The 27,574-nt window shown below is 42.2% G+C and overlaps 3 protein-coding genes across 3 annotated transcripts; 2 read left to right on the top strand and 1 right to left on the bottom strand.

Moving 5' to 3' along the window:
• The first annotated feature begins 4,394 nt into the window (after positions 1 to 4,394).
• On the top strand, positions 4,395 to 6,311 carry LOC119737847 (small integral membrane protein 5-like). Its single transcript, XM_038212472.1, has 2 exons — positions 4,395 to 4,669; positions 5,271 to 6,311. Exons 1-2 carry the CDS (start codon positions 4,591 to 4,593, stop codon positions 5,510 to 5,512), a joined length of 321 nt encoding a protein of 106 aa, XP_038068400.1. The 5' UTR covers positions 4,395 to 4,590; the 3' UTR covers positions 5,513 to 6,311.
• Positions 6,312 to 13,517: 7,206 nt separating this feature from the next.
• On the top strand, positions 13,518 to 18,000 carry LOC119737066 (tolloid-like protein 1). Its single transcript, XM_038211138.1, has 2 exons — positions 13,518 to 13,886; positions 17,283 to 18,000. Exons 1-2 carry the CDS (start codon positions 13,523 to 13,525, stop codon positions 17,438 to 17,440), a joined length of 522 nt encoding a protein of 173 aa, XP_038067066.1. The 5' UTR covers positions 13,518 to 13,522; the 3' UTR covers positions 17,441 to 18,000.
• Positions 18,001 to 18,799: 799 nt separating this feature from the next.
• LOC119737711 (cleavage and polyadenylation specificity factor subunit 5-like) lies at positions 18,800 to 27,574 on the bottom strand. Its single transcript, XM_038212260.1, has 7 exons — positions 27,412 to 27,574; positions 24,052 to 24,252; positions 23,589 to 23,652; positions 23,391 to 23,480; positions 23,157 to 23,232; positions 22,291 to 22,405; positions 18,800 to 20,931 (listed from the first exon to the last, which is right to left on the bottom strand). Exons 1-7 carry the CDS (start codon positions 27,531 to 27,533, stop codon positions 20,910 to 20,912), a joined length of 690 nt encoding a protein of 229 aa, XP_038068188.1. The 5' UTR covers positions 27,534 to 27,574; the 3' UTR covers positions 18,800 to 20,909.

Here is a 27,574-nt window from a genome sequence, read left to right as displayed (position 1 = left end):
GGGTTTGGGGGCTTGGTTTTCATATTCTCTATACCTTTTTGAGAAATGGTTACTGAAAACAAAGTATCCGAAATTTTAGAGTCGGTTTTGTTTTCATCTCGAGGGGGCAATTTTTGTCCGCAAGAGGGAAACTTGGGTAAACCTGGAGTGGGAGGGGAGTCCTCCCCTTCCCACCCTGTTCTGCCGCCCCTGTATGCCATAATAATCGCTTTGTGTTAAGATCCATTTTCACCCGACCTCGTTTTTCCAACCTTGTCCTCCGATGAAATTATGGGCATGTTCGAAATCCCATTCTCGGATGGTTGCTGATTACGAACGCTTAAGTACGTGTGGAGTGTAGCTGGGTGAATATTCAAGATGGCTTCCGCCGTATTAAAACGCCAAATGAAAAGACTGGGGACCAAAAATCGAATGAACACGAAAGTATAATTGGAATCCCGAAACAGCTGTAAAAATTGGCAAAAACAAGGCTGACATGCCCACTCTATAACCACGTACAATTTTATTTTATATCATAACTGCTCCTGCACTAAATGCTTTAATTTGTATGCAAAAAAAACTAATGCGAATTCCGGGGGAATTTTTTTCCATATCACTAATTCGCTTTAGGCGTATACTGAAGCACTTTGAATTACAAGTCAGGTTCTCGGACTATATTTTCCCTTGAAAAAAATCCTCCAAACCACATATTGGTAAGAAAAATGTTCCAAATGACTAACAAACCTTTTTAAGAGAGAACAAAAAAGAAGAAGTGAAGAAGAATCAATTAAAAAAAAAACCATCCAATGGGAATCGAACTCACACCATCGGATTTGTAATCCAATGTAGTATCCATGAGTCTACAGCAGTGACTCGGTCGATGGGGTAGTTTTAAACATTATACTACTACATATGTAGGGCCCTCCAGCATAATTCTATAGTAGCGAGCATGTGGTATGGAAAAAAATGCTTCCGGAGGCATAAGTCCGCCATTTGTGTATATGGAGATCAATGGGTGCACCCATGTGAAAATTCCCATGCATAGACACCAGTGATAAATGGCCATACTTCAAAAATTATTTTTTTAAATACTCAGAACTGTCACAGATGTTCAGTCTGCACAGACAAGTGATGATCAACATATCATCTTTCATTTGCTTTTCAATTTTTGGTGGGTTGACCATTGACTTTTCAAGAAATCCTCACCCAAAGAAGACCGCCCCTAAAACGAGTGACCAACTGGAAAAGTAGCCATCTTGAAAAGGGATCCCTCCACAATATTGCTAAAAACGCCACTTTCGGCCCAATTGCATCCAAAAATGCTCAGAATTGGAAGCAAGTTTTTCAGGAGAATACACGAGAAACTGTGTACATGTAGGCCTATTCGTAATTCGTAAATTCACCATTGCGAGCGTATTCTCAGACTTGCGTCAAAAGAAGTATTGTAACGAACTGTCCAGTTGAGTGGAGATGAAAAGACTTGCGCATCTCGTATGGTGGCCATCGGGCGTAATTTACATGCAAAGGAGTTTTTCTAAGGCTCTTACGTAATCAAGCGCTGGATTAGGGTTAATGGGAAATGAATTGCCGTGGATTCCTCCTTAACTTGAATTTAGGCAAGATAAAAACCGTGAATTCTTTAGTTTATTTATGTGAAGGGAACAAATGGAAAATGTTTACAAATGTATATAGAATGCGTTAAAAAAGAATGAAAGTTAACGTGTGAAAAGTGTTATGACTGTACTCAGTAACATGTTTATAATAAGTACAATGTTTAAAGTAATAATTCGTAGTCCGAATTCACACTTTACTAAAGAATCGCCGTTCCGAATCCACACCTCTTTTTTTTTACCAGTGTAACAGATTCGTATTCTCGAATCCACACTTTAAATTACAGTGTGGCATCAAAGCAATAGTTCAACTTTTATTCATGATCTCGGCGGACAGATTTTGGCCTATTTACTGGGCTGTACCTGGACGTTTTCAGGATCATCTACTCCCCATAATGTGGGGATTGTAAATCTTGTTCGCGAACACGTACTGTCCGCGTGTTTGATTTCCGCCATTAATCGGAACCCGGTCTCGTGTTCATTCAACACGAGAACGTGGTTTCGACGCCCGGAAGTGTCCTTTATGTTATGGTTACAGACCAGTAAATAAATTTCCATAGACCCCAATGATAAACGCCCCCACTTCAGAAATTCAGGAAGAATACAACTCTCTGAGGTGTTCAGGACGTACATCAATTTCAAGCTATTTCATCATCTTTGATTTTCAGTTCAATTTTCTGGAGGTTAACCAATGACTTTTGGGTGACAATTCCATCCAAAGATGATCACCCCTAAAAGCAGCCGTGAAGCCCATCGCCATTTTGAAAATGGACGCTTACGCTCCATTGCAAAATAGAGCCATATTAGGGCCTTCATCCATATTTCACAGAAATACGAGCTCGCAGTCCTCTGTTCGGCTTCCACCCTTCTTCTTCTTCTTCTTTTTTTTTTGCATATCATCGAGTTCACGGCCTTCAAAATGCTCTGATTTGGCCGGCGTAGGCAATTTTTTGACCGATTTACTGTTCTGCACCCTTATGGACCTTGCCGTCATGTTTGAAAACATTAAGCGCAATTCTGCCGCAAGCGTAAAAATTGAAGCCGTGATTGGCAACATAATTCTTATACTTCAAAAAAAAATTTAAAAATCATAAAACACCCTCATTGCACAAGAAAAAGGCACGTTTAGGAATAAGTTTTTAGCGTTTGTAGATAATTTTGTATTTTCAACAATCAAATAATATGTGTGTATAATAATTAAAACTACTTTTCATTTTTTGCAGTGTTGGACCTTCCATAGTTTGGCAACCCGTAGTTGGCAAAATGTGCCATAAACACTCTGTTCCTTGGTCTAAACCATAGAGCAAGGGAATGTAAAACGCTCTGCTGTAACTAAGTACACCATGTAACTAAGCACACGCTCTGTTGTAACTAAGTATACACAATGATGTGTGATAAACAACTCGGGGGTGTAATGGTCTGTATTCTTATATTAACAATGGGTTGGCCATGTTAAATTCAATGCATTCACAGGTGGGTTAGGGATGGGATGTATTCTCATAAACTCAATGTGCCTATTTTGAGTCCCTCGAAAAAGCACAAACACTAGAACCGAGATATAACACCCCTCCCCCCAAACAAAATTAAATTTACCCACGCTATAAGCATAGAGCAATGCTCTGAGCTGACATTTCGACTCCAAAATAAATGTTAGTTTCTGGATTGGGCGTTAGACAGACATGGAGCTATAGTGAAAGACTGCACTCGTATAATATGTGCAGAGGTTGGCCAACTGATGGAATCACACCATTTAAACATGTGCTTTTGCTGTTATTTTCAGAAATTGTTTGGATTTGTAGGTTATTATTTGATACTTTAGCAAATATTGTTAAACTGACTTGTTTGACGTTTCGGGTTCGTAAATGCTGGAAAATCAAGAAACACAAAATCGTTTTCTTGTAGTCTGGTTGCCGGAGCCCACTTAACTTGAAAAAAAAACCGGAGCAATTTATAGACATCGGGGAATCATGTAAGGTCAGGGAATCAGTCTAGCTGGCTTGTACCCGTTCACAGTGTAAAATCGATAACAAAGAAAATGCGAACTATCAAATTTGATTAATTGGGACGAGTATTTGAGAAAAAAAACACCTGTTTTTTTCCCCAATAGTGGTAGTACTGGTCGGTCGACCAGCATAAATCATACAAAAATATCACTTTTCTTGAAAATGTCAGCACACCAGGTGCCCTGATTTTACAGGATGCTTTAGACTGTTATTCACTAACAGTCCAGTAAGGTTTTTCGTGACAATTTGGTAGTTTTCTTTTATGTTTGCAAATGTTGTATATTCCCTTTAATTTCGCTCATATAAACTGACGTTTTATAGATTATAGATGATATAGATTTTCAAGCTTTTGTCGATTGGGGTCCATTATTATGTAAACAATAGGCTGTGGATGTGTGTCAAATGAAACGAGTCTAACGTTTCCAAGACAACCCTGGAGCCATATTATTTTGTCAAGATTTGCTAAATGAATTTCAATGTGGGAGAAATAGCAACTGGTCCCTTTGTAATTCACGCACAATTGGCCTTAATTTGTTGCGTAAGAATCTTGCGGTCCAATGGATAGCGCAGTTATATTGTTGCATGGTTAGGCAGCCGGCATTGGCAAGGAAACCTTTGTCGCGCCCCGGAGCTTTATAATGACGTCAAGGCAGTGGGTATGTGACTTTTCTAATCACTTTGTTAAAACGGTCGTGTTCCTTGACTTCACATTGTTGGATAGACTCGAAAGAAGGGCACCCGTCTTATGCCGCTATCGCATTTTTCTGGGTTTTTTTTCCTGTAAGGTCGATGACATTGTTTTGCTGTCATGGCAACGACGATGCTGATCATCAGTCTGTAATGGGTAAAACCGCTCGCACAGAATCTGGAGCTCACAGAATCTTTTTAAACTTCTGACGAGCAAGGTTGCATACTAGACCTAGCAGGGTGTTGCCGACGTTTGGTGTCAAATTTGAATCCTTGTGAAATCCAAGCATTTTACTTCACGAAAAACAAACATGGCGAGCTATACAAAGCTTCAGTGTGTCGCCTGGTGTCTGCTGATGTTGATGGTCAACTTGGCGAAAGCACAAAGTGGTAAGTCATTTGAATTCTGTGCTTCCACATTTTTTGGGGGTAACTTTTCTAAAATGTTACTCCAGAAAAGTAAATAGGCCAAACCAAGCTGATTCGTGGGCCTGTAGAATTAGAAATGTTTTCTTCTCGATGGATGAGTTTCAAAGCTTTTGTTTCTTCCCCTGTTTATTAAATAATTGAGTTGTAACAAGTACGGCTCTGCGTTTCGATCACTTAACCCGTGAACATTAAGCGGCCAAGGAATTGCAGTTTTGTAATGCGTGATTGCAAAGTGACATTAATTAGGCGCGTATCCAGAGGGGGGGGGGGGGTTCGAAAACACATCCCCCTGCTCTGACAAAATATAACAATTATAGTAATAATACAAAAGATGACAATCTTCCAGTCCGCAACAATCTGTAATAAACAGATCTGACCGGCCTGACCCTCACCCCCCCCCCCCCGCAAACATTTCTTGATCCGCCCTTGCATTTTGTTATCGGGATCTGCATGGAAGGGTGAAAAAAAAATCGCTGTCCGGTAAAGTGTTTAGCGATTTGTTAAAAACCAAACCTTTGAAACTAAACCAGCCCTGTTTCGTTTTTGTTTTTTTCCAATACAGTCGAAGCCGCTGTCGGACTTGGCGTGGGAATCATTGTCGCCATCATCATTGGTGTCCTTGTCGCTGTCGTTGTCGTAATTGTCCTGTGTGCCTGCTGCTGCTACCACTGCTGCTGCAAGAAACAGCAAGTCACCCACAACACCGTGGTAATGGCAGGTCCACCTCAACAGCAGGGCATGGTCATGCAACAGGAGCACCAAATGCCGCCGAGCTACGATAAGGAGTCTCAGCAGGTAGCCTAGCTCCGCACATACCCGCACTGGAATTCGAACAGCGACACTGGGCCATCGACTAGCCTTCTCTCCAGCTCCCAAGGATGCATTCGTTAACAGTGACTTATTTTGACGCCTCGCTCGTTTTGAAAGGCAGTTGCATTGTACATCGATTCACACGGTGCTTTCTGTTCTTTTTAAAACCAAATGGTCAAATTTCTTCAGATTGCATTAACTTAAAAGAAATATGTCTCTATTGAATGGTACATGTATTCAATTGCACCATACGACCCTTAATGCCTGGTCAATTTAACTGTTGTTTTTTAAAAGTAAGATCTTACCCTTTTTTATGGAATTCAGAACATTTTTTTTTACTTGCAGTTGAAGAAACATCAGATATTTCAGTTGGTTTACAGTATTTGGACAGTCGGTAGCCCACTTTAATTTTTCTGTAAATTTGTGTAAATATTTTTAAAATGTTTAAGGTTTGGGGTCTGATTTTCAATCCGAGCTGAATCTTTCTCAAAGGCTGAATTTTTTTAAACTTTTTTAAACCATTCTTTGTGTAACTTTTTTTTGTAAATTTCGAAATCCTTTCCCTGTACGCAAGATGATTCAAAGACTGTAACGCAATATTACTGGCCTTAGACCCTGTTTCGGTGATCTTTACTTCAAAGCGGCTTGATACGAGACTAAAATATTTTAACATGTACATAATAACAATTGAAATTCAGAGTGCACAGGTTTGTTGAAGAATAAATGAATCGCTCGCCCTAAGTTGAAGGCTTTTAATAAAATTATGTCTAGACTCGAGGTTTGATTGACATTACATTTTGTGTTTAATTTTGGATTGCTTAAAATTTGAAATACGTGTGCATATTTAATTACAGTCCAGTCTCGTAAATACAAACTCGTTCGGACCTAGCCAAATTGTTTGTTATATCAGAATTTTGTATTAAGAGGAGCATCAGTCCCATTCATTGTGCACATAAATGCACAGTCGGGACTAAGGCTTTATGTTTGTTATAACCAGAATTTTGTATTGACAGAGTTTGCACTGACGAGAGTCGACTGTAGGCCTATACATTTTGTACATGTAGAACTTTGCACAGTGAAGGTCTATGATGCGCGAGCAGATTCGGCGATAAATTGTGCAAAACAAGACCGCTTCTTGATTTCAAGATTTTGCCCATTCAGCGGGCGCCTTGTATCGGGTCTTCCGTACAGGGGCTTAGCTACGGGGGGGGGGGGGGGGGGGGGGCACACCCCATTATCGTTCGGAGCCCCCCTACTGGAAATGTGGCAACCGGACAAAAATACAGTCCTATAAGTTAACGTGATTACAATTTACAATATACAAAATGTAGCTGGTTGAACAGAAATTTCCTATTTTTCACAATGTTTAATAAGTGTTTACGAAAACCTGTTTTTAGCGATTGGCTCCATCATTAACGGCCCGTGGAAAGCGAATAAACGCCACCAATTGTCTGACAATACCATGATGTCGGTTTTGAACAGCGGCCCCATGGGAAGATGGTTCCCCCTACACTTTTTGATTTTAGTGAGGACGGCTGTCCGGTGAAAAATAAAACCCTGTCAACCTTTCAGCACGCCTAAAATTGGGCGCCCCTCCTATAACGTCCAGCCTTCCCCCAGCATGAGAACTCTGGCTACGCGCTGCTGCTTCCGTAACCTGTTGTACATTAATGTGCATTGTACAACGAAGCATGTCAGCCGAAATGACCAATCAGCAGCTACATGTAGCAAAATTTAAATTGAGGTCGATTGACCGGCGCGCGAAACATGTTATGATTTTAGACGTGCACAGTTATTGAAGGAAGACGGGGGTATTAACCGGTCACCCGGTGTCCATACCCCCACCCTCACCCGGCGTCCATACCCCCCCCCCAAAAAAAAGAAAGAGTGGGGCTGGACATTAGCATATAATAGGCGGCGCTCTACATAGCAGTTGCCGACGTTCGTGGGGCGTTATGGTTGCAGACCAGTAAATAAACTTCCATAGACCCCGATGGTAAATGCTCACACTTCAGAGATTCGGGAAAAATACTCACAACTCTCCAAGATGTTCGAAATACACATCAAATTAAAGCTTATTTCATCATCTTTCATTTTCTTTTCAATTTTTGGGGGGTTAACTGATGACTTTTAGGAGAAATTTCCATCCGAAGATGATAACCCCTGAAAAAAGTCCTGAAGCCCATCGCCATATTGAAAAACGATGCCTACACTCCATTGCAAAATAGAGCGCTTTAAGGGCCCCAATTTCATCCAAATTGAACGGAACTACAAGCTCACAGTCCTGTGCACGGCCTCCACCCATATTTTTTTTACAAACCCTCAAGTTCATGGCCCACAGCATGCTTAAATACTGAATATTTTGACGGGCATGCAAATCGTGATTTGGCCGGCGCAGGCAATTTCGGACCGATTTACTGGTCTGCAACCTTATGAAAAGGGCATTCCTGAAAATAGGGCACTCGTGAAACAAAGGCACCCGTGGAAAAAATGGGGGTGGGGAGGGTTAAATAGTTGAAAATCTAGGTGAAAATCATGCTTGAATAATTCAGATAACATGATAACAGCACGTAACTAAGCAAAGAGTATGCACGTTGTATCGCGGAGGGGTGTGGGTACGGAATCTAACTCCCGAGGCCGACAAATATAGGAAAATCATGCAGAAGTATGTAGCACGTGCCTATTAACCTGCCTGCTTATAACACCAGCCCATCGCTGACCCCATCGACTGCTCCCTCCCGGCCCATGAGCAAAAGCTGGGTCCGGTGTAGCATGCATTTATGTTTTATGGTTGCAGACCAGTAAACTATAAGCTGCCGTAGACCCCAATGATAAATGCCCCCTTTTCAGAAATTCAAAATATTTTTTTTTTGGGGGGGGGGGGGTTAACTGATGACTTGTAGGAGAAATTTCCATCCGAAGATGATCACCCCTTAAAATAGTCCTCGAGCCCATCGCCATTTTGAAAAACGATGCCTACACTCCATTGCAAAATAAAGCGCTTTTAGGGCCCAATGTCATCCAAATAGCACAGAACTACCAGCTCACAGTCCTGTGCACGGCTTCCTGCCATATTGTTTTTTTTTTTACAAACCCTCAAGTTCATGGCCCATAATATTATGCTCAAAAACCGAAGAATTTGGCGTAGGCAACTTTAGACCGATTTACTGGCCTGCAAAGTTATGAAATACAGACTCCGATTTTTTTCATAGAATTTTAAAAGTATCAAACATCTAAGCCGCATATAAATGAATGTCAATCAAAACATATTAGGCATGGTTTTATAAATCCAAATAAGGCATCAATAATCAGTTTCATGTTGCGGGGCTTATTTCAAAAGTGCATTGTAAAGCACTACAATAATGGCAAAGTCATCATGTAGCGGCAGCACATTTGAAGAAAATAATGGATTCGTAGTAGATGGTATGTATAAACGATAAAAATAAGCCATTATTGTGTGAATGTCCATCCAGTGAACTCTGTGTTTCCCTTGTTCGATTCGGACGAGTATTCACAATGGCGTTTATATTTAAAACACTCCACTTTGGCCTCTTCGTAAATCCGATCGACCTCAGACTTGATACATACTTAGACCACCACCCACAGATGGTCCTAGAAGAAATTTGTGATCGTGACGTCATCAGGTGTTGGGTTACGCCACATTAAAGATGCATTTTTCCCCATAGGGTTTGTACACGTTATAAAACACTCCACTTTGGCACTTTTGTAAATCCGATCGACCTCAGACTTGATACCTACTTAGACCACCACCCACAGATGGTCCTAGAAGAAATTTGTGATCGTGACGTTATCAGGTGTTGGGTTACGTCACATTAAAGATGCATTTTTCCCCATAGGGTTTGTACACGTTTTAAAACATTCTACTTTGGCACTTTTGTAAATCCGATCCACGTTAGACTTGGTACACACTTAGACTACCACCCACAGATGGTCCTAGAAGAAATTCGTGATCGTGACATCATCAGGTGTAAGGTTACTTCACATTAAAGATGCATTTTTCCCCGTAGGTTTTGTACACGTTTTCTTCAAGTCATACTTTGGCACTGTATGTCTGATTGACCTTTCACTTGGCAGATGACATTCGAAGTGACTTCATCAAGTGTTCATCATGTGCACAGAGTATTTTAAATATCCGAAACAGCTTGTGTTTGTCCACAAACACATTTCTAGTTTTTTTTTTCTCCTTTTTCAGACTTTTTCTCCATAGGTTTAACACACGTTTCTTCCACCAGTCCACTTTGCCACTTTTTCAAATCCGATTGATTTCAGACTTGATACATACTTAGACCACCACCCACAGATGGTCCTAGAAGAAATTTGTGACCGTGACGTCATTAGGTGTCGGGTTACGTCACATTAAAGATGCATTTTTCCCATATGTTTTGTACACGTTTTAAAACACTCCACTTTGGCCTCTTCGTAAATCCGATCGACCTCAGACTTGATACATACTTAGATTACCACCCGCAGATGGTCCTAGAAGAAATTCGTGATCGTGACGTTATCTGGTGTTGGGTTACGTCACATTAAAGATGCATTTTTCCCCATATGTTTTGTACACGTTATAAAACACTCCACTTTGGCACTTCTGTAAATCCGATCGATGTCAGACTTGGTACACACTTAGATTACCACCCACAGATGGTCCTAGAAGAAATTTGTGATCGTGACGACATCAGGTGTGGGATTACGTCACGTTAAAGATGCATTTTTCCCCATAGGGTTTGTACACGTTTTAAAACACTCTACCTTGGCACTTTCGTAAATCTGATCGACGTTAGACTTGGTACACACTTAGACTACCACCTACAGATGGTCCTAGAAGAAATTCGTGATCGTGACATCATCAGGTGTAAGGTTACTTCACATTAAAGATGCACTTTTCCCCATAGGGTTTGTACACGTTTTTCTTCAAATCATACTTTGGCACTATATGTCTGATTGACTTTTCACTTGGCAGATGACATTCGAAGTGACTTCATCAAGTGTTCATCATGTGCACAGAGTATTTTAAATATCCGAAACAGCTTGTGTTTGTCCACAAACACATTTCTAGTTTATCATTATAATCGTCATCATCTGTCTAATGTCATTGCTCTTTGTTGCATCATCGGCTGTGTCTCTCTGTGTTACATTGGATGCTTCAAGCAACGACGAGGAAAGACGCAGACAAGTGTAGCATCGAATCCACAGCAGCCGGGATGTGATGGGGCTACCATGGCAATGCAGCAGATCGATCCTGGGGAACCAGCCAATAGTGAGCATCAGTCAATGGATGGGCAAGGGCGTATCCGGGGGGGGGGGGGGGGGGGGCCAAAGGGGGATATGGCCCCCCCCAAAAAAAAAAAACGAAACGAAACCAACTTTTTTTTTTTTTTTTGGTGACATCACAATAAAGGCAGGCAATGAGTACACCACCATCTTTTCCTCAAAAAACATTGGTTAAAGTGGTCAGAAATTGCCTCAGATCGCACCACAGAGCATCTAGAAACCAAAATTGTTTCGGGGCCCTTAAGCGGGCCCCGAACCCCACGCCGTAATTTTTGTGACCCACTTCTTTGGGGGACCAAATTATTTTGGCCCCCCAAAAATTGTGTTCTGGATCCGCCCTTGTGGATGGGCAGCTGGTACTCGGCGATCAACAGGCGGCCGAGGGGCACATTGCATGAGTGGAACTCATTGTAAAACATAAGCTGGATATGCCCATTGGCTGTTATAAATGAAGTTACCGTTCGCAATTTTACCACTCCCATATACAAGTAACAATGGAATTGTAAACACATCGTAATTTGCTGTTTACCTCTGCGACTGACTTATTTATCTTGTAATTAAATAAAAATCAAATGTGTGCAAAATTATTTTTCTGCCCCAATGTCTGCTGAAATACATTTTTTTTTTAAATGTAATTAAAGATATCTCTTGTCTATTACAATGTATACCATTTGAGTGGTATAAACCGGTTTCCGTAGAGTGGTGTTTTTATTTGAAGCTTACATCGTCAATGGATCATGATTATTCAGTTATGGAGAACTTGTGCACATTGTGCATAGCAACTACCCTGTGACGGATAATCTGAATATCTGCAAGCACAATGCTTTCGTTCAAGAGGCTTTTGTGAAAACAATTTCATAGAAAATGTGGGCAGTACTAGTGATCAATGCTTGTTTATGGCCCAAACAATGTACCCGACGGAACTTTTTTTTTTGGTGAGGATTGTTCAAACTTTCACGCTTGAGTAATCATGCACAGCACTGTGGCAATTAATGCCAACACTGAGCTGTATTTTGCACAAATTCCCATTCTGGGCATTCAGCATGATGTTCGACTGATCTACTCCCTTGTTCAATAATCTGTCAAGACAAGCGGAGAAAGTCTATCGTTGAGCACATGAACCAGCGGCTGGTAACCGTAGTATCAACCTTTGTCGTACTTGGCATCTGTGGTATATGTAGGTAAAGGAATTGTACGAGGTTTTCTTTTTTACTCCAATTGGGCAACAAGCCGATGTGATTTGTGACTAGCCGCATTCGTTAGAAATGACATGACGCATTACTTTCTGGCTTCCGCATTGCTCGTGTGTACGGTTCTTATTGTAATATAGGCATATCACGGAAACTATGGAGGAAACTGTCGCTATTTAATACATATTTTGAAAGAGCAAGGACTATACCGATTTTTCTTGGCAGTGACAATGTTGTCCCGAGGTTGGTGTGACGTCGTCTGTCTGTTGTTGGCCCTGGTGAATTTGGTGAAAGCAACGGGCAAGGAAAACCACAAACGTTTACTTTGTTGCATTTTCTAATTTAAAAGCTTGTTTAAAGTGAGCACAGTAGGCGTGGCTTATCATAGACTTAATGACAGGTCGTTAGATAGTCGTATCAGGCGCGGTTCTAGGGGGGGGGGGGGCTGGGGGGGCTGTAGCCCCCCAAAAATTTTGTCTAGCCCCCCCCCCCCAAATAAATTCCGTAAAAAAAAAATTGCATAAGCAAAAGGAAGGATTGTGATGTACATGCGAACGGTCTCCCCCTAAAGAAGAAATAGCCGTGACAAGGGTGCATTAGTCAATATAGTGTGAATGATTTTAGGATTTTATTGGCGCTCCCCATTGAAAATATGGCATGAGGCCCCCCCCCCCCCCACACACACACATATTGATTCTCGGAGGCCTAAGTGTCTGGAAAAAATAACCGGTCAACATTTCAGCACGCCTCCCTGAAAAAATTCTGGATCCACCGTGCTAGCCCCCCCAAAATATTGGTTCTAGAACCGCGCCTGAGTCGTATTTGTCCGTGAACTTCAGTCAAACTCCATTTCCATGTTTTAACGACCACTCAGCCAGGTCAATTGTGTATTGAAATGAAATGTGTCATTGTGATATTTTTTATTTGAGTCGTGTATGCCCTATAATGTTTTTTTTGTGATGTTACACAACATAATAAAGTACAAACCCTCGATGATCTTCCGTGGCGGCCTAGAATATACTCTGGAATCGGAACCAATCAGAGTGCTCGCATAGAATTCGCTAGCGATTCAAAATACTGCCATATGTTGTGTAAAAAATTGAAAACGTATTCGCCAAGTCGGCGGTAATTGAACATCAGTAGTCAGCATTTTGGTCTCCAATCTACGCGCAATTGCAGCGATATAGGGCGTGCGTGGAGCCATATGTATGCCGGTACCGTACGCAAAACAACCGACTTGGCATCAAGTCTAGGCTTATCATCGTATGCATCGTCAATTGTGATTCTTTTTAAAAATTTATACAGCTAGGGAGTGTTACCAATTTATAGAAGGTCGCATTAAAACAAAAAACACCCAAAAAATAAACAAAATAATGGTCTTTGTCTGTCCAATGTCTTCTCGTATAGGCCTAGAAATGTTTGTAATTTGTGCCGACTTTTTCAAGCTTATATTTGTCAATGATTTATAGAACCTGTGCAACAGCAAAATAATCAGACATTTTCTCCGTACACAACAGAGTACATGTGCGAAAGGTCGACGATAAACGCCGGCAGTTCCAGGGGAACGTTGCGCTCTCAACGCGGTCCGAATTACCGGAGCAATCTGGACTGCACCCTGACGATCAACGTCGATTCGGGTCGACACATTTCACTCAGCTTCCAAACAGTTGACATTGAGGGGTTTGAGAATGGCTGTGGCAGCTCAGACTACTTGAGCATTTACGATGGTAGTTCTATCCATTCCCCTCGTCTAGCAGTTGTCTGTGGTACCTCTTTACCCGACTATGACGTCGTCTCCGAGGGAAGCGCCATCACTCTGAGATTTCGGACGGATCATATGGTGACGAGGAGCGGTTTTGTACTGACTTATTCATCCATTAAGAATAGTGAGTACTTACTCAGACTCAGGAAAGTCACTGAACTGGCCAACCTAACTCACCCCAAGCAAACCCAACAACTACAATGTAACTTGCAAGCCCTACCAGCCCTACCTACCTAGACTCCTATAAACCCAACCCAGCCCAACTTAACTCGGCCTTTCCCAACAAGAATCGACCTAAACAGACCCGACCCGTCCCGACTCGACCCAACCAAACCAAACTCACCCAACCTAATCCAACTCATCCCAGCCCAGCCCAACCCAACCCAACCCAACCCAATCCAACCCAACCCAACCCACCCCAACCCAACCCACCCCAACCCACCCCTACCCAACCCTACCCAACCCAACCCAACCCAACCCAACCCTACCCACCCCAACCCAACCCTACCCAACCCAACCCAACCCAACCCAACCCAACCCAACCCTACCAAACCCAACCCAACCCTACCCAACCCTACCCAACCCAACCAAACCCTACCCAACCCAACCCAACCCAACCCAACCCAACTCAACCCAACCCAACCAAACCCAACCCAACCAAAAACCAACCCAACCAAACCCAACCAAACCAAACCCAGCCCAACCAAACCCAACCCAACCCAGCCTAACCAAACCCAGCCCAACCAAACCAAACCAAACCCAATCAAACCCAACCCAACCCAACCAACCCAACCCATCCCAACCAAACCCAGCCCAACCAAAACCCAACCCAGCCCAGCCAAACCCAACCCAACCCAACCCAATCCAACCCAACCCAACCAAACCCAACCCAATTAACCCAATCCAACTCAACCCAACCTAACCCAACCCAACCAACCAAACCAAACCCAACCCAATTAACCCAACCCAACTCAACCCAGCCCAACCCAACCCAGCCCAATCAAACCCAACCCAACCCAAACCAACCAAACCCAACCCAATTAACCCAACCCAACTCAACCCAGCCCAACAAAACCCAGCCCAACCAAACCGAACCCAACCCAACCAAACCCAACCCAACCAAACCAAACCAAACCCAACCAAACCCAACCCATCCCAACCAAACCCAACCCATCCCAGCCCAACCCAACCCAACCCAACCAAACCAAACCAAATCCAACCAAACCCAACCCAACCCAACCTAACCCCACCAAACCCAATTAACCCAATCCAACTCAACCCAGGAGCCCAACCCATCCCAACCCAACCCAACCAAACCAAACCAAACCCAACCTAACCCAACCAAACCCAATTAACCCAATCCAACTCAACCCAGGAGCCCAACCCAACCCAACCAAACCAAACCCAACCCAACCAAACCCAACCCAACCCAACCAAACCCAACCCAACCCAACCCAACCCAACCCAACCCAATTCAACCCAACCCAACCCAACCAAACCCAACCCAACCAAACCCAACCCAACCAAACCCAACCAAACCAAACCCAACCCAACCAAACCAAACCCAGCCCAACCAAACCCAACCCAACCCAGCCTAACCAAACCCAGCCCAACCAAACCAAACCCAATCAAACCCAACCCAACCCAACCAACCAACCCATCCCAACCAAACCCAGCCCAACCAAACCCAACCCAGCCCAGCCCAGCCCAGCCCAACCCAACCCAACCCAACCCAATCCAACCCAACCAAACCAAACCCAACCCAACCCAACCAAACCCAACCCATCCCAACCAAACCCAACCCATCCCAGCCCAACCCATCCCAACCCAACCCAACCAAACCAAACCAAACCAAACCAAACCAAACCAAACCAAACCCAACCCAACCTAACCCAACCAAACCCAATTAACCCAATCCAACTCAACCCAGGAGCCCAACCCAACCCAACCCAACCAAACCCAACCCAACCCAACCCAACCCAACCCAACCAAACCCAACCCATCCCAACCAAACCCAACCCATCCCAGCCCAACCCATCCCAACCCAACCCAACCCAACCCAACCCAACCCAACCCAGCCCAACCCAACCAAACCCAACCCAACCCAACCTAACCCAACCAAACCCAATTAACCCAATCCAACTCAACCCAGGAGCCCAACCCATCCCAACCCAACCCAACCCAACCCAACCTAACCCAACCAAACCCAATTAACCCAATCCAACTCAACCCAGGAGCCCAACCCAACCCAACCAAACCAAACCCAACCCAACCAAACCCAACCCAACCCAACCAAACCAAACCCAACCCAACCCAACCAAACCCAACCAAACCAAACCCAGCCCAACCAAACCCAACCCAACCCAGCCTAACCAAACCCAGCCCAACCGAACCCAACCCAACCCAACCCAATCAAAACCAACCCAACCCAACCAACCCAACCCATCCCAACCAAACCCAGCCCAACCAAACCCAACCCAGCCCAGCCCAACCCAACCCAACCCAACCCAATCCAACCCAACCCAACCAAACCAAACCCAATTAACCCAATCCAACTCAACCCAACCTAACCCAACCCAACCCAACCCAACCAAACCCAACCCAATTAACCGAACCCAACTCAACCCAGCCCAACCCAACCCAGCCCAATCAAACCCAACCCAACCCAAACCAACCAAACCCAACCCAATTAACCCAACCCAGCCCAACCAAACCCAACCCAACTCAACCCAATCCAACTCAACCCAACCTAACCCAACCCAACCAAACCAAACCAAACCCAACCCAATTAACCCAACCCAACTCAACCCAGCCCAACCCAACCCAGCCCAATCAAACCCAACCCAGCCCAAACCAACCAAACCCAACCCAATTAACCCAACCCAACTCAACCCAGCCCAACCGAACCCAGCCCAACCCAACCCAACCCAACCCAACCCAACCCAACCCAACCCAACCCAACCCAACCCAACCCAACCAAACCAAACCCAACCCATCCCAACCAAACCCAACCCATCCCAGCCCAACCCATCCCAACCCAACCCAACCCAACCCAACCCAACCAAACCAAACCCAACCAAACCCAACCCAACCCAACCTAACCCAACCAAACCCAATTAACCCAATCCAACTCAACCCAGGAGCCCAACCTATCCCAACCCAACCAAACCAAACCCAACCTAACCCAACCAAACCCAATTAACCCAATCCAACTCAACCCAGGAGCCCAACCCTACCCAACCAAACCAAACCCAACCCAACCAAACCCAACCCAACCCAACCGAGCTGGTGTCTCATGCAGGGCAACTTACCCAGCCCCAATCTCGGTCCCAGGGTGTCAAGCAGTACGCTCCCACCACTACCTGCTCTCTTTTTAACACTTTTGGATACGTATGCAAATGAGGAATAGGCCTAGTTATTTTATTATACTCAGTGTCTTAGTCAGTCGATCAGTGCACTCATTTAGAGAAAACGTATTAAAACTCATTTCCATTTTCCACCCCCCCCCCCTTATTCGTAGGCAAACCCAAACTGAAAGGCAAAGCGTTGGATATCGTCCTCGGCAGCCTAGCCGGTGTCATTTGTCTCCTTGCCTGCAGTGGGTACACCCTCTCAAGATTCAAGAAAGAAGAGGATGATTCCTCCAACAATTTGGTGGAAGCTGAATCAGTGGCGTAGGTTTACTCCTAAAAATAATGGCACTCCAGCTACAATTTCACAGAAACAATAATGACATGTACAAGTTTGTTTATTTAATGTTTTTAATAGAAACATCACAATTTGGGTTAGATTGTTAGTTTTTCAAGTTAATATGCAAGGGAACAAAAAAGGTTATGATTTGCCATGTAGGCCTAAACGTTCTATCCACACCCGTTCACTTGACTGGATGGGAAACAACACACCAAAATTGCCCGTTCCAGCTAGAATTTTTGTTAATACAATTAACCACCGACTTTTATAAAATGTGGCCCCACCCCCAAGAGATATATTTTTCTACAAAGTGACGATTTCACTGAAATTTGTTGCAGTGGCGCACCTGGGGGCCCTCGTGGGCATGAGCCCCCGCCCAAGACATTGATCGATTTTTTTGGCATTTTTTTTGGTCCACAATTTGACCGTGGTGATATTTATGTGGCCTTTTTTCGAGTAGTATAATAGGGGTGTAAATGGCACCACCAACGTCAAACAAATTCGCCCCCAAAAAACAAAAATTAAAAAAACCCAAATTGCAGCCAAAAATTGTGGGCAACATTATTTGAAAAATTCAAATTTCTAAAAAAAAAAAAAATTGAAAAAGAATTGTGAGACCCCCCCCCCCCCAGCCAAATCCTGGGTGCGCCACTGTCTTGCAGCATTTTGTATTATATTGCGGAGACTGTATTTTATTTCTGTCCTGGAAAAAATACGATACAGTGTAAAAACTTAAATCTCAAAAGAATACCTGAGATTCTGGTGACACAATGACCAACACAAAGGGGGGGGGGGTGGGGGTGGGGGTGGGGGTGGGGGTTCCCTTCTTTCACCTATTACGCTACATAATGCGCCTGGTTACTTTGTCCTTTCTATTGTAGGGCAACGGGTACGGGTACAGCATGCCAATCTCATGTTCAGTTTTTGTGAATTCTTATGAACGCCCAGATCTCTTGTTCGCTCTCGCGTTAACTCAGTAAAAGCAAACTCCCCACTCCCTAAAATAGCTTTGCTAGTTACTTCATTTTCCTTGGAATTCATGTACATTTTCCCCGTAAAATTTCTTGAAGACTTTGTTTTTTTTCTGGTTTGAAAGCACTGCTTCATTTAAAATAAAATTTGGAAATACAATGTACATCCAAGTACGTTATTTGCCCACTTTTAATTAGCATAATTAATAGAGGCTTTTGATATTTTGTATTATTGAAAACTTCTTTCTTGTTTCCAAACAGCCTGAAAATGATTCCATCACTTTGTCTTAAGGATCAATATCTATTCTGAAAAGGCAAACGTCTCATCTTCAACACTTCAATGATCAATCAATCAAGTTCACGAGGCAAACGCAAGTGGGCTTTCTCTCTTTTGAGTTTTGTTTTAATATCTAAAAGTTGGGTCTCATAAAAAAACCTGACTTCAAGCCTTTAAAAACGGTCTTTATCTGGACCAGAGTGTGAAGCATTTCATTAAAATTTGACGTTAACAAACTTGAGGATACAAGTGAGAGTGCTGTTTCAAATTAAAGACGGCTAATTCGTGAAAATATAAAAATTGTCTTTGAAAAGTACCAGAAAAGATGAAACGTAGAATTCAGAAAACCATGAATGGTGGCAAACCGAAAATGCACTTGACAATTGGTTATTTTTTTCACAAACTTGACAACCCTCTTTATATCTGAAGAAAAGACAGACATTTAAATGTTTATAGTAGCGGCGTAAGGAGGGTCAAACCTCTGGGGACAACAGAGAGTTTATCAAGTCTTCAAGAGGCACAACAGGTATGGTCAAAGGAAACATATCATTGTTTTCAATTCAAAATTTCAAATGGGGGACGTCAGGGGGTACGTGCCCCCCCCCCCCTTCCCAAGTTACGCTGCTGGTATATAGTCTACGAACCGATTTGGAATGTTGAGTTTTTAGAACATTTATGGACATTTTTGAAATCAGACTCATGGCCCGAATTCATCTAGGTAAACATTCACGGTAATATGATTGGTCAGTCTCGACATGTGATGACTGCCTGACTGACCAATCCAATCGACTTGTTCTAATGGAACTTGTCGAATTTCCAACACCTTTGTTTCATATGTACAGAGACTTGGTGGTCTTCAACGGCAATGTTGGAGTGCATGTACAGTTCAAAATCGTGTAATTATATGACATTACAATTTTCAATGAATAAACTGCAAAGGTACGAACATTTTCTCTACCATGACTATTAATTTGTAAACTGTAATGACCAACCAAAAACAACCTAGTATTTGAATTTTGCCTAACATTGCCCTTAAGTTTGCTTAACATTGCTCTAACACACCACTATCAGTAGCTACAACTACACAGCTATACAAATAATATACAAAAAGCTACGACAATTACAAATTTTTGATTAAAATAAAAACCCAAGCAAGTAATAAGAGCAATATTGGTAAAAAATATAAAACTCTTGACCGAGCCAGATACCAAATTTTCTTTTCACTCAAATTCTGGCAGAGTTTTTTTTTCAAATGTTTATCCTCTGAGTTTCAACATCATAAGATATTTTACCTCAAGAAAAATTTCAAGCGGGTAGCCGATACTTGTTAAAAAGCAAATGAATCCGGAGACCAGTATACAATCCGAGAAATTTGAGATTTCATTACAGCTTAGGGGTTCCCTGGAAAAGTCTTTCTGCCCTTTCAGAAACTCAATGACCAGAACAATGCTTACTCCTTACAGACAATGAAATTCGTGAGGCAAAAAGAAATAAATATGAAGTTGCATGTTCTCCAGTGTTGTTCACACAAGTTACAAACATTTTCAAGGTAAAAGTACAACCAAAAAAAGTCACGAACTGTTAGTTTTTGCAAGCAAGTGCTTCACTCATACTTTTTGTACTCATCAGAAAGTATTCGATTTGGCAAGTGAATGATCAGCCAGTGATAATTTCGACCCCTTGAACAAGAAAATTAAAACTGATGGAATTTTTGTTAACATTTTATCATCGATTTGTCTATTCATGTCTTTTACAAAGAACCATTGTCTCCAGTGTGACACAAGGTTCGAATGCATAACTGTCTCTTAAAAAGGTGGATTCAGATGTGCCCACACAAGGTAAAACAAAAAATCTCAAGGCAGCTTGTCCGAAAGCTTAAAAAAACGAATTTGCCTGCAAAGTTACGTAAAACGTAGAATGAAAGCAACCTTTAATGACATTAAATTGACAGTTCCTCATTTTACACAGTGATTGAGATGATGCTGACATGATACAAAAACGTAAAGGGGACAAAATTGTAACAATGTTACAAACTGAAAATGAGACAGCTGAATCCACCTCTTACTATCTTTTGGATGTGGGTTTAAAAATCGATTTTGATTTTGTTTTGTAGTGTACGGGAAAAAAGTCCCATTCTGTACAAAGATTTAGCAAGTATTGGTGCGATTCAGTTCAGTACATCAAAGTTACTGTTCCTCTCCGCTGGGCATCAATGGTAGTTGAAGTTAAATCTGGCAAAAGAATAAAATAGACACATAATTTTTTGACTTGGCAAAAGAATAAACAAAACGCATAAATTATCGACTGGAATGCAAACAGACTAAGATGAATAAATTAAAATGCTTTACTGATTCAATTTAAGTTCTATTGAGTCATGAGCTGGCTACAAGAAGTGATGGCCATCAGAGCAGAAATGCCGTGTTGACTCCACAACAGTCAAAATACATGTATTGATAAAACTTTTTTTTTTCTGTTGTACTTTTTGCACATGTTCAACATACAAACATGTTGAATGTGTATTAGGGCTTGTCCGAATATACCGAATACTCGAATATTCAATCTTCAACTGAAAATTCGAATAGCTTTTTGTCGGTTTGAATATTCGAAAACAAACAAATATGCACACAAACACACACACACGCCTGTGATGTTGTTTTATCATAAAGTTGCAGCGTTTTTTTTGTCTACTGGAACTTTTTGAGTGGACAACGGTTCATCGCTCATATCCTTTTAGGTTAAAGCCCGTTATAGTTATAATATGCTGACTGCGCAACACTCAGGCAACCCATATCGACTGCCGCAAGCACGCAGTTGCAGCTGGCAGTTTTGAATATCCGATATTCGGTAAAACACAGTTTTGAGTAATCGAATACCAAATTATTTGAACATGGACAGCCCTAAGATGTACAGGGTGAGTAAAAACGAAACACAAATGTTGGGACCATTGTTTTAGTGAAGTTCTGCATGTCGCACTTTCAAAATCTAGGATATTAAAGCCTCATTCATAGGCTTTCTTTTAGTACAAGAATCATTCAAGTCACTCATGTACTCCCAAGTTACGGAATTTTAAACACAACCACCGTTTTAAGGTTCTGTCCACGAACACAAAAAAGTTCATTGTTCTTTCAGCAAAACGAAAACAAATCACATAGGAATGTGTGTGAATTTTTTTCGTTTGCTGAAAGAACGCACACCTTTTTTGTGATCCGTGGACAGAACTTTTAAACCGTTTAAAAGTTGTGTTTAAATTCCGTAACTTGAAAAGTACATCAGTGATTTGAATGATTCTTGTACTAGAAGAAAGCTTATGAATTGGGCTTTCATGTCATAGATTTTGAAAGTGCTACATGCAGAACTTCAATAAAACAAAACTCCCGACATTTGGGTTTCGTTTTTTTTTTACTAACCCTGTATGTTCAACATACATACATGCAACATAAATGCACAACCAGAAGTGCTTGAGTCAATAAGTCATGTCTATAGTGAGACCGGAACTCTTATGTTGAATTGTAAACAATGATATCAATCAATGTAGACACCTGCCAGGCCAATTTGAAAGTAATACCTCCCTGGTCATGATGATAACCTACCTGCTTAATAACTGAGGTAAGCTTGAGATGATAGGCCCATAGCCCGGTGCGTTATCATAAAGCTCAAACAATGGGGCTGCTACTAGCTTGTAGTTTCTGGGCACGGCAAACAGGGCTGTCAAAGAGACATGGGGGAAAAAGGGAGAGTTTAAAGGAATGGACCTTTCCTGTCTGTCCATCAACAAGCTGCACTGACCGGATACATCATGGATTTTGTTCTAAACCACTGTGAGAAGTATAGCCAAAGTAAATCCAGACTGGGATCTTGAATGATGAAAAACACGCCAAACGAAATCAGGCCTACTTTACTGACTACTTAGAAAGCAAAATTCTCCAAAATTTTCATTGGGTAAAGAAAAGGTACTCAGTATTTCACCAACCAAGTTTGAAGACTCAACTCACTATTTAAAGGAGAGTTTCTTCAATATTTTGCAACATGAGAGGGAGTCGAGTGATTTCAAAATTAGGCTAAAGACTAGACTGGTACATGTCCAACCGTGGTCCAACTGTTTGACAAGACTGACCTCTACATTCAATGCCATAGTGGCTGACTATGGAGAAATGTGTAGAAATAGAGACTAGTACCAGATGTTTCTTTTGAAAAAGTTGATTGATGCAGTACTGAAGGGCTGTTGGACTGGTTGTTTCAGGTGCCAGTCTATTTTCTTGTATTGGACGTTTTCAATACCTTAAGTTTTGGGACTCTCATTCACAGTACTGAGAGTCCTAAACTTTCGAACTAAGCCAAATCATGAATGATTCACCAAGGAACTTTAGCAAGGACTTGAAATCAGAGAGTCCAACTAATCTATAAACCGTATGTTAAAAGAACTGAGTTTAAAGATGGTATAAAAAAGGAGGTTTACCTTTTTCTTGAAGCTGTACAAAATACAGTCTTTTGTGTTCCTTTGGCTTCGTGATGTGTGCTGGAATATAGGGATACTGTTGACAAAATAACAAGAATGACCTTAAATAAAACCCATTCAAACTTCAAAGTGACCCAAAAAGTACCTAGCAATATTGACTACTGGAGTACATGTATACAGTTTCTGAGGCTGCAAAAAGACGGAATTGCAACAAGGGACAAGATTTCCACGAACCTGAGGGGGCTCAAAGTTGGGTCGGTACCAGTTGGCTATGACGTCCTCTACCATCCACTCCTGTTGAATACCATCTTGCCTCCCTAGGATCTGGGGAAAAGTCAAAGAACTGTCAAATAACCTGCTCCAATTAGATAAAATCAGACACTGGGTAAGTCATCACGAAATTATGATTAGAAAGACAATCATTTTACAAACCTCTGTCATTAGTCTCTTGAGTCCCTCCACTTCATCCTCGCCAGCGTTCAACTCCCCTCCGGGCCTAAATGGAATGACCAATTTAGAAAGATTAATTGTCAACTAAAATCAAAGAATTAAGTATATAGCAAGTATATATTACTCGTAAATGTTTCCTAAAGTGGTGAATATGTGGTGAGAGTGGCGACGGTAAATAATTTATCAGTAAAGGAGTAAAGCCCGTGACTTGTAAAATCAGTAGGAGTAAGCCGGCGACTTGTAACATTAGTTTAGGAGTAAGTCCGCGGCTTTGACAAATTAACTTGAGACTTTACTAGAAAATTTCATTTAATCATGCAATAATTATTAGTCCACATTAGCGGACAAATGTAAAATCCATGTTACAGGCAAATGTATTTACAGGTAAAATGACTGCGATTGTAATTTGGTGATGAATTGACCACGGATATATAAAAGCGCTTACAGTTTGAAGAATGTCGTTCCAAGTTGCAGCAGCAGTACATGCGGTAGGCCATGCTCGTGAACGATGAGCACGCCCTCTACTGACCGACGAGTGCCTATCTTCTCAAAGTCTTCTCTCATGCGTTGGAATCGAGCCGACACTGAGGCATCTTTCTCGTACAATGGCTCCTTCGTACCAAATGTGTAATTTGTAAGCGGATAACTGCAAATGGGGTAAGAAGAACAGTTAACACACAAAAAAATTAGTTGTTTTTATTCAAAGTGCCCACTTTTTATCTTTAAACAGCAGCAGAACCATCTTTGGAAAGAAAGTTGTATCCAGACACCACTTCTGTGGTTGTTTACCAAATCTATGGAGAGTCGAGGGCATTTTCAACATGTTAAAAGTATTTTCTAACAACCTTAGAAATGTTTCACAGTCCTCATGTTTTTTTCAACGTTTTTTGCACCGACTGACCTTCATTGAGATAATACAACATGTATTACCTGTGGAAACTTACTTAAGTAAGTTTCCACAGGGAGAAATGGCTTTAAGGGAAATAAATAAGTTATCAGGACAGGAGAATCCCTGTACAAGGTCAAGAACATCATAAAGACTGTATTTAAAGTGTATCGAAATATGAAAATGTTAGGATCTCAGAATCTTAGACAGTTAACTAGCATGACTAGACATCCCCACTGTCGCTTTAGGCATCATCATCCAGGATTCAACATTCTTTCCCAATATTTGAGTTCTTTTTTAGAACTGTTATAGTTAAGCCAGATCATAGATCATGCTAGCCCCACTAGTGTGGCCGTCGGTATGCTGCGCTGAACCTAAGGCCACACACCGTGGTACCGCGCGCTACTGAGGACGAAGTTTTCATAAAATTCAGGGCAGTTTCTTACATTCTCAGTTTCTTACTTTCTTATGGTTGTATTCTATGATGTCTCACCTATCACTTCTGGGATGCTTAGGTCTAATGATGTTCCATTTTCCGAGATATTCTTCAATCTTTCTGGAGCCCATATGCACTCGTGAAACGTCTGGTGGTGGCAGCCATTTTGAATGTGACAAGAGATGACCTCAAGCTGTGACGTCGCGTTTATGCAAATTGCTTGTCGAGCGCGCGAGGGCGCGAGTTGCAAATGCGACGGCTGTTTCCTGTGCCGTAGATCCTGAATAGAGATCGGTGCACGTGGCCCCCTGACGATAAATGCATGGTACAGGAAACAGCCGTCGCATTTGCAACTCGCGCCCTCGCGCGCTCGACAAGCAATTTGCATACACGCGACGTCACAGCTTGAGGTCATCTCTTGTCCCATTCAAAATGGCTGCCATCACCAGACGTTTCACGAGTGCATATGGACTCCAGAAAGATTGAAGAATATCTCGGAAAATGGAACATCATTAGACCTTAGCATTCCAGAAGTGATTGGTGAGACATCATAGAATACAACCATAAGAAAGTAAGAAACTGAGAATGTAAGAAACTGCCCTGAATTTTATGAAAACTTCGTCCTCAGTAGCGCGCGGTACCACGGTGTGGGGTCGCACTAAAAAGCGTCAACACAGCGTCAACACATGACAGAAGCGTCAACACACCGTCAACACATCCAAAACACATTCTGAATTGACAAAAATGGTATATAATTGTAAAGCATAGAATAAAAGAGATTTTCCTTTGGATTGAGTTTCCATTTCGTGGTAACAAATATAGTATTTTCACGCGAAAAAACATGACCTTTCACTTGCACGGCCGTTGTCCGCCATCTTGACTTCGCACAAAGCTTGGACTACACCATTTCAAGTAGGGGTGTGTAGGTAATGACATTATCGTGTCATAAACATTAACAACAGAGGGATACCAGATCTGTAAGGACTGAGGATCGGAGTGGTGGATCATTAATTTGTGAGTTGTGTTTATGTTTCATTCATAAATACCTCAGACAGTTTAGCTATTCCTATTGGTCGAGAGCCCGTCACGTGGCCGGTCTTAAACGGATGATAAAGACATGGCTAGCTGATAAAGACATGGCTAGCTGGTCTTAAACACTTTTCCAGTGTCACAATAAAATGTGGACTCCTAAAAATCCAGTGCCTCTTACCGTTTCATTGGTTGAACGTTCACAATCCTCACGTAGGCATGCGCAACACTACAAGCGAGTCAGAATTTTATAGTTCTAAATTCAAAACGCAACGCCCCAGGTGCGTTCTGCGTGACATCGCGCAGAACATGTTACGCGCGCGTCAATCTCCATAAAAGGGTTGTTTACATCTTACTCGCCAGCTGAACACTCCATTCTTTTGCTAGAGGGATGTTTCAAAAAGCATGAAGTGAACTTGTTGAACAAAATCGGGATATTTTGAACGAATTATTTGATATTTTTTTACGGATAAGGTATTTATGAATGGGAATAAATATGTGCTCGGTCGGTATTTATCACTCTGTTTAATACCGCTTAGAGTCTGGGTGCTGATAATTACCCTCGCCTCCGGCTCGGGTAATTATCAGCACCCAGACTCTAAGCGGTATTAAACGAGTGATAAAAACCTCCGGAGCACACATTTATTCCCTTATTTTATACTTTATTGAAATGGACATCTTTTGGTATTGGCCGGCCGCGCCCTCTCTGTTGCTTTATTGTACAACGTTATCACCCTTTAGCATAATGGTATGGTCTACCGAGGCAACATGGCAGCCGATTTCGGAGCGGCACGGAGAGCCAATATTCTTGAACGGATAATCGCAATTTTCAGACGCTTAACAGACGTTTAACCTATTAATTTTAAGCCAAATCTTGTTTCTGTCCATAATGTATGGGTTACATACTGCTTTTGTCACTTTTGATGCATTTTGGATGTGTTGACGCTGTGTTGACGCTTTGGAGTGTGTTGACGCTGTGTTGACGCTTTTTAGTATGACCGACGGTGTGTGGCCTTAGGTTCAGCGCAGCATACCGACGGCCACACTAGTGGGGCTAAGATCATGCATGACCATGTTTCTTTTTTTATCACGTTTTAGGCCTATCACATTTATCATGTTTATGGAGCCGTCAGCATGGTCAGTGGCTGTGTGATTTTTGAATCTGCAAACAAATAGTTGACGAAATATCGGCAATATTTATTATTAATATTTTACATGTCAAATCTGACCCTGCAAACGCGGCTTGACTGGACTGGCTGACGTTGCTACACAAAAACGCAACACACAAGCAAACAGGTGGGCACGATATTGAATGACAACGGGTCAACGCGATGCGCGTCTCAATCTCATCTCGCGTGATAAACAAAACATGATGAACATGATGAATGTCAACCCAACTTTACAAAGCCGTTTCCCAACAATTCTTCAGTTTTACAGACACTGCAAGTACTCACAGGACAGCTGTTCTCTCCCTTGGTACATAATTCGACGTATCATTCTTCATAGATGCTGGGTTACTGTCTAACCGATCGTTTCGGTATTTCGGCCACCCTGCTGCACGCTGATTAGCCGCCATTTTGAGATTTTCCGCTCGCACTGTTTCGCCGTCTCTTGAGG

This window comes from Patiria miniata, unplaced genomic scaffold (assembly GCF_015706575.1).
Source record: "Patiria miniata isolate m_02_andy unplaced genomic scaffold, ASM1570657v1 HiC_scaffold_3, whole genome shotgun sequence".
NCBI lineage: Eukaryota > Metazoa > Echinodermata > Asteroidea > Valvatida > Asterinidae > Patiria > Patiria miniata.
Note: the sequence above shows the minus strand (reverse complement) of the source record. Positions and strands in the feature narration are given on the sequence as shown.

Coding starts and splice junctions, on each gene's coding strand:
- LOC119737847 (XM_038212472.1), top strand. CDS start 4,591: ATGGCGAGCTATACAAAGCTTCAGTGTGTCGCCTGGTGTCTGCTGATG. Junction 4,670..5,270: donor CTTGGCGAAAGCACAAAGTG/GTAAGTCATTTG, acceptor TTTCCAATACAG/TCGAAGCCGCTGTCGGACTT.
- LOC119737066 (XM_038211138.1), top strand. CDS start 13,523: ATGTGCGAAAGGTCGACGATAAACGCCGGCAGTTCCAGGGGAACGTTG. Junction 13,887..17,282: donor TTATTCATCCATTAAGAATA/GTGAGTACTTAC, acceptor CCTTATTCGTAG/GCAAACCCAAACTGAAAGGC.
- LOC119737711 (XM_038212260.1), bottom strand. CDS start 27,533: ATGGCGGCTAATCAGCGTGCAGCAGGGTGGCCGAAATACCGAAACGAT. Junction 24,253..27,411: donor AGGGAGAGAACAGCTGTCCT/GTGAGTACTTGC, acceptor CCCCATTTGCAG/TTATCCGCTTACAAATTACA. Junction 23,481..23,588: donor TCAAGAGACTAATGACAGAG/GTTTGTAAAATG, acceptor ACTTTTCCCCAG/ATCCTAGGGAGGCAAGATGG.